This window comes from Ostrinia furnacalis, unplaced genomic scaffold, assembly GCF_004193835.3.
Source record: "Ostrinia furnacalis isolate ACB-3 unplaced genomic scaffold, ASM419383v2 OfSCF6522, whole genome shotgun sequence".
Classification (NCBI taxonomy): Eukaryota; Metazoa; Arthropoda; class Insecta; order Lepidoptera; family Crambidae; genus Ostrinia; species Ostrinia furnacalis.
This window is the reverse complement of record NW_021136761.1, coordinates 18,257-29,656: the sequence shown is the minus strand read 5'-3', so window position 1 is coordinate 29,656 and position 11,400 is coordinate 18,257. Positions and strand designations below refer to the sequence as shown.

General features: G+C 36.2%; 1 protein-coding gene across 2 annotated transcripts in view; it reads right to left on the bottom strand.

The window, feature by feature from the left end:
* The window catches only part of Uba4 (Ubiquitin-like activating enzyme 4), a 25,671-nt gene extending 14,497 nt beyond the window's left edge, over positions 1-11,174 (bottom strand). Inside the window, exons 1-8 of one of the 2 annotated variants that reach the window (XM_028317878.1) lie at positions 10,857-11,174; positions 10,676-10,779; positions 10,120-10,253; positions 9,556-9,676; positions 5,871-6,021; positions 4,724-4,810; positions 1,384-1,498; positions 338-448 (exon numbers count right to left, since the gene is read on the bottom strand). In XM_028317878.1, coding sequence (XP_028173679.1) covers positions 338-448; positions 1,384-1,498; positions 4,724-4,810; positions 5,871-6,021; positions 9,556-9,676; positions 10,120-10,253; positions 10,676-10,779; positions 10,857-10,958 — 925 coding nt within the window. In that variant the 5' untranslated portion in view covers positions 10,959-11,174. The remainder of the gene's footprint in view (positions 1-337; positions 449-1,383; positions 1,499-4,723; positions 4,811-5,870; positions 6,022-9,555; positions 9,677-10,119; positions 10,254-10,675; positions 10,780-10,856) is intronic. The other variant, XM_028317879.1, reaches the window with a different exon arrangement.
* Positions 11,175-11,400: the final 226 nt, after the last annotated feature.

Here is an 11,400-nt window from a genome sequence, read left to right as displayed (position 1 = left end):
ATTGACATAGTTATCAATAGAACGTGGGTGTTTCAGTTCTATTGATTTTTCATGGATTCCGTGGAGTTAAGTATGCCCGTAAGCAGGTTTCGAGACGCCACCGGGTCCAAAGCGGGTTGTTCATACGACAACCCACTCGACACTCGATGCGCGCTCAAATTCGAAGTATTTCAATGTTTTTTATAATTTATCACTTCACTGCGCTTTATAACACAAAATAACACCAAATTTGTACACTAAAGTCCATTAAATAATAAATTGAAACCATTAAAACAGATCGACCATGCTTCCCGTTCAACTACCCTCCACGGAATCAGTATTAGTGTTATTTACTTACCAGTTCTAAAAGTCATATCCTCTCCATCGAAGAGCAGCATTCTCTCAACCAGTAGCTTTTCGTGAGTCTGCCCCACTATCAATTTTATGGCTTCCAATGCTTGTAGACATCCTGTTAGGGAAACAAATAATTATTTATAGCTGGACAACACTTTAGTGTCCCGGTTATGACATTGACAGGAGGGCACTACTATTTATTTTTAACTATTATATTATTATTATTTTAATTAAATTGAATACGGGCGTTATTAACTTACATTTTTGCCACGATGGACACAACACTGAAAATGTCCTTTAAAATTTTGACATTGACAGGAGGGCGCTACTATCAATACTACTGGGTTTCCATTATTAATTCAACTATTAGTTCAATAATTTTGCCCCTTGATGTTTCAGTATCGTTGGACGTTAATTTATTCTTCATTGCAATAGTTTTTAAGAATATTTGAAGTAATTTGTATTGTATTACTAAGTTACCCGTTAGCCCCTCGTGGTAAGCTAAATATGCTTGTGTTGCAAGTGGGTTCACCACAATTGTCCAACCGCGGCGGGAATCGAACCCACGTTCCTCGGATCTCGAGTCGGCCAAATTACTGATATTTTATTTAAAAAAATACAAAAGTTAAATTAAAAAACCCTGGTGAAACTGAAATCGCTATCATCCTTTTAAAATAAGATTTCTCATGATACTCCAACTAAAGGCTGATTTACACGTATTAAGTAGTTAAGTAGGTAACTAAATTTTAACTTAATTATAAGTGATTAATTGCATTTTGTCAAGTAGACAAGTTAAAATTTAGTTACCTACTTTACATTTATTTATTTATTTAATGAGCAACATAATAAGCTTACAGAAAACCCAAAGCGCTTACATGTTTAGTCACCACATCGATTACAATAAATTACACAAATTATTAAATTAAATTAAAATTAAATTCTGTTTAAACAGAATTAATTAATTAACAAATTCTTTAAATTAATTACTTAACTACTTAATACGTGTAAATCAGCCTTAAGAGACACCCTGTATTATTGAAACTGACTTACCTATGGCTCCAGGGACAGGCCCTGCCACTCCGTTGGCCGAGCAACTGCCAACCGTTTCGGGCGGCGGCGGAGTAGGGAACACGCAGCGGTAGCACGGACCTATGTACGATTGGTCCTGAAACATCATCGGGTTTACAAACTTTTGTCGATGTATTTTAAATACATACATCTATACTTATAATAAATCTGTAGAGAGGTCAATTCTGTACATGAAATATATTTTCAAAATAACTATCAGGGGGTGATTAGTGATCGATACTGATGCCAAAAATGCAATCAGTAAAATTTTTGTCTGTCTGTCTGTATGTTCCTTATAGAAACAAAAACACTTAGGAATTCCCACGGAAACGGGAATTAGCGGGAAAATCCTTTTGTATGAAAAATCTAAACCGCTTAAGTTAGGCGCTTGAAATTTGGCAAGCAGGTACCTTAGTAAACTTAAAGCTTAGTTACAACAGGATATTGCAAAATTCCCACGGGAACGGGAGTTAGCGGGAAAAAACATTTGTATGAAAAAATCTAAACCGCGTAAGATAGATGAACGGGATCCACGCGTACGAAGTCGCGGGCGGCCGCTAGTTTTAAATAAACAACTTGAAAAAATCGAACTGCCTAAGGCGGGACTCGAACCCACGACCTTTCGCTTGCCGGGCGACTACTCTTCCGTTCTCTTCAGTTCCAACTGAGCTACTTAGACACTTTTTTTTATGCATAACAAGGCAGTTATTTGACCACAATCGCACCTGATGTTAAGTGGGATGCAGTCTAGGATGAAATGATGAACCCGTCGAAATTTTCAAGTGTAATACCACGTAATACGCTGTAATTTCTTCAAGTTGTTTATTTAAAATTTATTTTGAGAAACTTAACCTCTAAGAATTTTTTATAACAACGCCATACATTTGTCGTCTATAATAATAAGATAGATTTTTTATTATCTGTCTGAACATGCACAAATGCTAATTTTGACATAAGGGGCCATCCATAAAGTACGTCACACGAATTTCATGATTTTTTGACCCCCCCTCCGTCCTTGTCACAGGTGGTCACATTTCTGAGACCCCCCCCTCCCTAGTGTGACGTCACATGTTTTGCAATTTCACATCGAAAAATTATTAAATTAACAGCAGTTCCGAAATTAGTTTTATTTTAATTTAAATTAAGTACTTTTTTTTTAATGAAATCAACATTATATCAAATATTTGAAACAATTGAAATGTGATGTCACAAAACTTAGGACCCCTCCCACCCCTTGTCACACCATGTCACACTTTGTCAACCCCCTCCCCCCCTCTTTACGTGTGACGTACTTTATGGATGACCCCTTTCTAAAGATGCCTTTTTTTCTCAAGTTTTCAATTTTCCTTTTTTCTTAAGTCTTACCATACCATCATCAACCAGACAGTGTTGACAGTTCTAACTCCTTGCCAGACAATCTTTTTAGGGTATCTGCTAAAGCCATGCTGACTTCATGATGCACCAATATTCTTACCTATATTGGGAGCATACAATGGAGCAAACTTTCAGCTTTTATAAAATTACGTAGGTCTGGCATTCACTAGCTCTTAGTCTATTCCTTGGGGAGGTATAATCAGTAATTTACACAAAAACTTTATTGCACAGATGTTGATTTCAATTTAAGCATCAATTTGGTAAAATTATGTGGTAAGAGTAGTGTAATTATGTGTTTTATGCAAGGTGTCCCAAAAAGGGCTATCCAAATCACCCCCATGTATGTTCTGCAATTTTTGATAGTTTTCAAGTTATGATTGTTTTAAATTTCTGTGCTTAGGCACTTTTTTGGTCATTGTGGCGCGAATAGTCAAGTCACATGCCTGATTTTATTATTAGATGAATACTAGGCCTAGCTGATTCAGAAGTATTTATGTTACAGTCAAAACTCATAAACGGTCAAAACCACTTTTGACTGGAAAAATCAGTGAAAAGTGGTTTTGACCAAGGGCGTTAGTCAAAACCACTTTTGATTAATTTTTGCAGGCAAATGTGGTTTTGACCGATTATGAGTTTTGACTGCAACATTTACATCCATAACACGAATGACACGAATGTAAACTAAAATCCTGTATGTTGTAAAAAAAACATAACTCGAAAACTATCAAAAGTTGCGGCGATTAGTGATGTTCTACCTCTGGACTTCAGCTTGATACTACTTTTTGGGACACCCTGTATAACTAGTGGATGTACACTAGAAGTAGGTACCATACAAATAATTTTATTTATAACTAGCTTTCCGCCCGGGGTTTTCCCGGAAATAATTCGAATTTTTCTCGCTGTAAAAACCATCCTTGGACTTCAACATTAATAAAAAAAGAATTGCTAAAAGTGGTCCAGGCATTGTTGAGTTATGCGCTTACCAACACATTTTGCGATTTATTTTTATATTATAGATAGACCTACCTAAGTTACAGTTCTAATGTTCTACTAATTTGGTTTTCCTCTAAATCTATACTAATATTATAAAGAGGTAAAGTTTGTGTGTTTGTATATTTGTTAAATTGTAGTAGTAGTGTAAATAGTAATTTTTCTTCAACTAACTGTAACTGTACAAAATTATGCACAAGAGACCCAGATACTTTCTTTCTAGTATGACGCCGCGGATTTTCGGATACGAATATATCAATATTCGCCAGGACAGTCAAATAAGATCCAACTGCATTGGCNCCGTGGGAATTTTGCAATATCCTGTTGTAACTAAGCTTCAAGTTTACTAAGGTACCTGCATGCCAAATTTCAAGCGTCTAACTTAAGCGGTTTAGATTTTTCTTACAAATGTTTTTTCCCGCTAACTCCCGTTCCCGTGGGAATTTTGCAATATCCTGTTGTAACTAAGCTTTAAGTTTACTAAGGTACCTGCATGTCGAATTTCAAGCGTCTAACTTAAGCGGTTCAGATTTTTCATACAAAACGATTTTCCCGCTAATTCCCATTCCCGTGGGAATTCCTAAGTATCCTATAACCTGCCCAGGAGTATGAAGAATAATTGTACCAAGTTTCGTTAAAATCCGTCCAGTAGTTTTTGTTTCTATAAGGAACATACAGACAGACAGACAGACAGACAGACAGACAAAAATTTTACTGATTGCTCTTTTGGCATCAGTATCGATCACTAATCACCCCCTGATAGTTATTTTGAAAATATATTTAATGTACAGAATTGACCTCTCTACAGATTTATTATAAGTATAGATAAATTGAATTTAGTGTAACTTGATTTTTTTCTCAGTTTTATATTAACTTCAAGCAGATATAAGAATTTTACTGTTGCATTCCCTTAGTAAATAAAGTAAACTAGATAAAATACTTTATTTAAGTGTGTTACCTTTTCGTTAGAGTTCTTCAAAGCTCTGTATCCGTATACTGTTAGTTGTCCTTCCATTTTGAGAGCGCTCCCTGATATTAATGGCAGCTGAAAATATTAAAAACGTTACTTAGAATTAATTTATTTAATAACTATGTAACTTCTACTTATAATATTAAAGGTGACTGAGTTTCTTCCGCCACTTCTTCTCAACACCAGCTCATTATGTTGTCCTGAAGTGGTGATAGGGCAAGCTATATTTGGGACGTATACAAGGTGGAAACGATAGGTGATCTCACTTGATTATTTCTAAACTATACAAGACATCGAAAAACTGATTACTGATCCTAAGAGTGCTTCACAAGCTCTATCCAAGGACTAGCGGCCACCCGCGACTTCGTACGCGTAGATCTCGTTTTACCTCCTTAGGGGTGGAGTTTCGTAAAATGCTTTCTTAGCGGATGCCTACGCCATAACATCTACATGCATACCAAATTTCAGCCCGATCCGTCCAGCGGTGTTTGGGCTGTGCGTTGATCAGTCAGTCAGTCAGTCACCTTTGAGTTATATTTAGATTTAGATAGAAGAAGATATCAATAATAGGATACAGAATAAACTGGATCTATCTGAAAATTCAATGTGTCCAGCTCCCATACATTTAGTAAAGCCACACAATATTAGAAACTAAACAAAATATCTAAAAACTGGTTCTTTCTACATGAATAAACTATCTTTCGCCCGCGGCTTCACCCGCGTGACATTTAGTTTGTCACAGATCGTCATAAATAAAGCCTATATGTTATTCTGGGTTATAAACAATAATACCATAAAGTTTTACCAAAATCCGGTCAGTAGTTTTTGCGTAAAAGAGTAACAAACATCCAGACATCAAACCTGCCGCACAATTTATAAACGCAGTAAGNATAATTTTAAATACAAAATATTAATTAAAATACGAAAACCTCATATCAAAATAAACTTTGAGTTTAGCTCTATAAGCCCATATATTTTTTTTTACAAATATTTGCGTAACTAATTGTAGACACCCCAAAATAAAATTTCAACTTTGATCGCGTTTTTCTCGAAACTGTTCACGTGTTACTTACTGCGTTTATAAATTGTGCGGCAGAAACTTTCGCTTATAATATTAGTAGGATAACTAACATACCTTGGTAATAGCACAAGCATCGTTCAACAAATATCTTGTAGGCACGTTGTCAGTACAGTCAAGCACGACGTCGTATCGCGACGCGATATCCAGAGCGTTCGTCGAGTCCAACTGTACATTGTACGGCTGCACCTTTATGTGTGAGTTGATGCTGTTGGAATAAAATGTTTTAAACAGAATAGAATAGAATAGAAAGTATATTTATTTGTCTCAAAACAGGTTTCATTTACAGTTTTTCACAGATACAAAAATCATAAGAGACAAAAAGGTTTATGACTCAGTGATTGCAGGAGACCCACAAACCCTGTTATTCTGCCATAGCCAAGATATACATAAGTAAATAAATATTTCAAATTGAGATTTATTTATTGCACTAGTTGTTACTGGAGTAATTATTTATTCAATAAACAATTTTATAATACTAGCGGCCGCCCGCGACTTCGTACGCGTGGATCCCGTTTTACCCCCTTAGGGGTGGAGTTTCGTAAAATCCTTTCTTAGCGGATGCCTACGTCATAACATCTACTGCACGCCAAATTTCAGCCCGATCCGTCCAGTGGTTTGGGCTGTGCGTTGATAGATCACTATGTCAGTCAGTCAGTCACCTTTGAGTTATATAAATTTAGATTTACATAAACTTAAAATTACTTAATAACTAAAATGATTACTTGTTATACAACGTATCGCCTTTCGCGCGCTGTCATACGCGAGGCGAGACGTTTACGTTACGTTGCGGATAAGTGTGCGTTGCAGTATGGAGTTTCGTACAAATAATACTGACCACCTCAAGTTGATACGGTTACGATCCTTTTCTGAATTGATATTGATACGAGTAGGCGCACACCGTTGATTTTTAGTTGGCCGATAGTTGTGCCCGATTTCAAATTGTATGAAGAATCGGCCAAATCGAATCGGCGTAGTGTGCGCACTCCCATACATGCCCACACTGATCAACTGCCCGACTAAACTATCGGCCGACGAAAACGACAACGGCGTGCGCCTACTCTAAAGGTCACTGACTCACTTGTCACGAAATCTCAGAAACTACAAGTGCTATGAGTCTCAAATTTTGCATGGGGGTTCCTTTTAGAACGTATGCTCACTAAGACGGGATTTTGCAAAATTCTGCCCCTAAGGGGGTAAAATGGGATCCACGCGTACCAAGTCGCGGGCGGCTCACGGTGGATCGAAATGGCATTAAAGTGGACATAGGGATTTTTTCCGGAAAATCGAATTTTAAAAATTGCCAATCGATAGTCCTTTGCTCACTCATCACGACATGTCATATCACATTTTTCTCTAAACCTGATACTTTAGCTTAAAAAAAAAAATTGTGTTTTTTTTGTATGAAACGAGACATAAAATGCTAATTTTCTCCGAAGACCTGCTAGATCGTGACTTGAAACAACCTAGGTCGGTATAACTGCATTATTTATTAATATTCTAAGCTATTTTCAGCTGCTCCAAACCGCAACTTAGCCTGTTAAACGATTCCGAAAAAAATTAAAATTGACTGTTCTTGTAATTGTATTTTAGTTCTTTTTTTTAGAAAAAGCTTCGATTACGGTACTAGAAAGTGATTTTATCGTTAGGTGATATTGTTATCTATTCTCAGAATCTGTTAAACCCTTTCTTTCCTATCAGCACATGACTTTAAAACAACAATGAAGTTACTCATACTTCGTAAATAACGTGTTTTGCGAATAAGCAGATAATGGTCAGGGGTGGGGGTAAAAAACAGATAAGGATTGTTTATTTGTTTTAAATTTAGTTTGGGCTGTGTAACGTCACCAATAACATTCAACTTTAAATGCGGTTTTTAACATGTAATTACAATGGAAGCTATTGTGAATAATATAGATTTGTTCGTAGTCTTAAGAAATACCTTAAAACCTTTGATGGACAGTGAGGAACTTTATAATCACCTTTAGCAGAAAATGGTACATTTGTCAGAAGAAAACAGTGTTAAGAGCGTTTACGCCGTTTGGCGCAAAAACAGTACTTTTTCAACCCGTTACAATCATTAACCAGTTACCCATAAATAATTAGGCAATTTCGTCGTCTAAATAGTTAGTTGAGATAATATTTCGATTAGTATAGTATTTAAGAATTCTATCAAGTCCTCACAGGTTTTCAAATTTCTACTTTAGCGTCAGTTTACAAGCTGAATTTTTGTTATATCGTTGTTATATCGTTGTTGTGTGTTTATAAAAATACTGTGAAAACGATATAACAAACATTTATATCCTAATAGCTTTCCGCCCGCGGCTTCGCCCGCGTGGAATTTTGTCTGTCACAGAAAAATTTTATCGCGCGCGTCCCTGTTTCAAAAACCGGGATAAAAACTATCCTATGTTCTTTCCCGGGACTCAAACTATCTCTATGCCAAATTTCATCAAAATCGGTTGCGAGGTTTAAGCGGGAAAGCGTAACAGACAGACAGACAGACAGACAGACAGACAGACAGACAGACAGACAGAGTTACTTTCGCATTTATAATATTAGTTGGGATAGCATAGGTCCTTAGGCAAATAGTTAGTTGAGAAAATTCTTAGATTTAAGCATTTTACAATAAGAAATAAGACATTTTACATTTCACAAATTCAAAGAACGTGAAATACCCAAAAATCAAAGTGATTTTTACACCATTATTCTTCTTGATGATGGACAAACTGTCATCTATCTCTTCCCCAATTTTTAAGAAGAAACAGTGATTGGCTTGAATCTCCAATTAACTGGGTCTGGCAAGTAGTTTTTGATGAAGACAAAATTTACACAGTTTTCTTCTGACAAATGTACCATTTTCTGCTAAAGGTGATTATAAAGTTCCTCACTGTCCATCAAAGGTTTTAAGGTATTTCTTAAGACTACGAACAAATCTATATTATTCACAATAGCTTCCATTGTAATTACATGTTAAAAACCGCATTTAAAGTTGAATGTTATTGGTGACGTTACACAGCCCAAACTAAATTTAAAACAAATAAACAATCCTTATCTGTTTTTTACCCCCACCCCTGACCATTATCTGCTTATTCGCAAAACACGTTATTTACGAAGTATGAGTAACTTCATTGTTGTTTTAAAGTCATGTGCTGATAGGAAAGAAAGGGTTTAACAGATTCTGAGAATAGATAACAATGTCACCTAACGATAAAATCACTTTCTAGTACCGTAATCGAAGCTTTTTCTAAAAAAAAGAACTAAAATACAATTACAAGAAGAGTCAATTTTATTTTTTTTCGGAATCGTTTAACAGGCTAAGTTGCGGTTTGGAGCAGCTGGAAATAGCTTAGAATATTAATAAATAATGCAGTTACCTAGGTTGTTTCAAGTCACGATCTAGCAGGTCTTCGGAGAAAATTAGCATTTTATGTCTCGTTTCATACAAAAAAAACACAAATTATTTTTTTTAAGCTAAAGTATCAGGTTTAGAGAAAAATGTGATATGACATGTCGTGATGAGTGAGCAAAGGACTATCGATTGGCAATTTTCAAAATTCGATTTTCCGGAAAAAATCCCTATGTCCACTTTAATGCCATTTCGATCCACCGTGCGGCTGCTAGTGATAAGGGCTACCTTTTCTTTTTATTGTTTGCTATATTTGACGTTCATAAGTGCCACTTGTGGTATAAACTGAATAAATATTTTTTGATTTTGATTTTGATAAATAAATGTCAATACCTTCTCAAGCTTTTAGTAGCCGACACTGCCTTACTGTCGTTTTGATCAGCCTCAGTGTGAAGAATCTGTCGATGAATGTTTGTGAGGTCCACCTTATCGTAGTCTACAATGCCGATCTGACCTGCAAAGGGTAATAAATCAATAATTATTTTAAACTAGCTTTTGGCCGCGGCTTCACCCGCGTGAAGTTTCGTTTGTCACACATCGTCATAAATTATAGCCTATATGTTATTCTGGGTTATAAACTATAATACTGTTAAGTTTCATCAAAATCCGTTCAGTAGTTTTTGCGTGAAAATCCAGACATCCAAACTTTCGCATTTACAATATTAAACCCCGGTCCGTGAGAACGTAGAATTTTGTCCAATGACCCCTAGCTACCCATCCTTATCGCTCGCGCGTAATTATATTGCTGTCGCGACTGTGCGACGGGCACCCGCAGTGAGTGTGCGAGCGCGATAGCAACATAATTACGCGTGAGCGATAAGGATGGGTAGCTAGGGGTCATTGGACAAAATTCTACGTGCTCACGGACCAGACTATAGTAGGATAAAGAATACATACCTACACCTGCCCCAGCTAAGTACATAGCAGCAGGGCAGCCTAATCCTCCTGCACCGACGACCAAAACCTTAGCAGCGCACAGCTTTTCTTGCCCCGTTACACCAATATCTGGTAGTAGGATCTGTCTGCTATACCTTTATAAAAGGAAAGAAAAAAAACTTTATTTGGAAATAAAAAGAGAGATAAAAAAATGTGTTGCCAAAAAGGTCACCCACTCAGTATCATCTTTGGCTTTCGCTGACATTCAAAAGTTGTCTCATTGGAAAACAGTTCTAAATCCATATTCACAAAGGTCATTTTCGATAGAACGATTACTCAATAGGATCGCAACTCAGCGATTTGTTGTCAAAACATTAAGAATACCTGTTTAAATGAAGTGTGAGCCAGGTTTTTTAAAAATACTGAGTTTAAGTTACATCTCTCAAAAATGCAAAACTTTAATAACTATAGGTATTCATATACTAACTAAAATAAATAGTCCTTAAAGTAATAATGTGAGCAGTTGACTGACCTGTAAAAATTCAAAACATAAATATTGCAAAAAAAAACTTCTTACCTCACTATATCTAATTTAGTAAGTTTGTCACCCATGTTTGTTTTAAAAACATTATTAGCATTGGATTGCGGGTTTAGGTTGAAGGCTTCAGTATTCGTTTGTTGCTGTAAATGTAAAGTTGAAACATTTTACTCATGTAAAAGTACCTACTTAAAAACATTATAAATTAGTGACCACTTACCAATGTATATTCCTTCCTTAATTCGTACAGTTCGTTCTCCTTTTCTTGCAAAGTTCTTCGTAAATTAGCAATTTCATTTTCTAAACTTGTAATTCTATCCATTTTTATAGCGAAAATTGCTAAAAAACTTACTGAAAAAGCCTAAATACACACCCGAGCTACACCACACAATGTGACATTTTGTTGAATGTGGTGTGTTCCATTGAGATCAAGTTTTTTATGGGCCATTCACGTCGGAAAGGAATGTAAACAAACAGCAACTCGAGATGATTATTTCTTTGAATGTGAAGAAAATCCACTGTATTGGAACACGACGCAATGTTGTTGTAATATAGTTCCAAAATACTGGACTGTCCTGTCGATGACATTGACAGTGGGGCGCCACCGTCAATACCGGATCGCTGGTTCAGATTTTTGCCATGTTGGAAACCTTATAGTTGAACGATGGTAGCGCCCCCCTGTCATTGAGTTTGGCGGGACAGTTCAGCGTGGGTCATCTATACTTGTAATTTGACGTTACTAGTGATGTATGTACATGATAGAA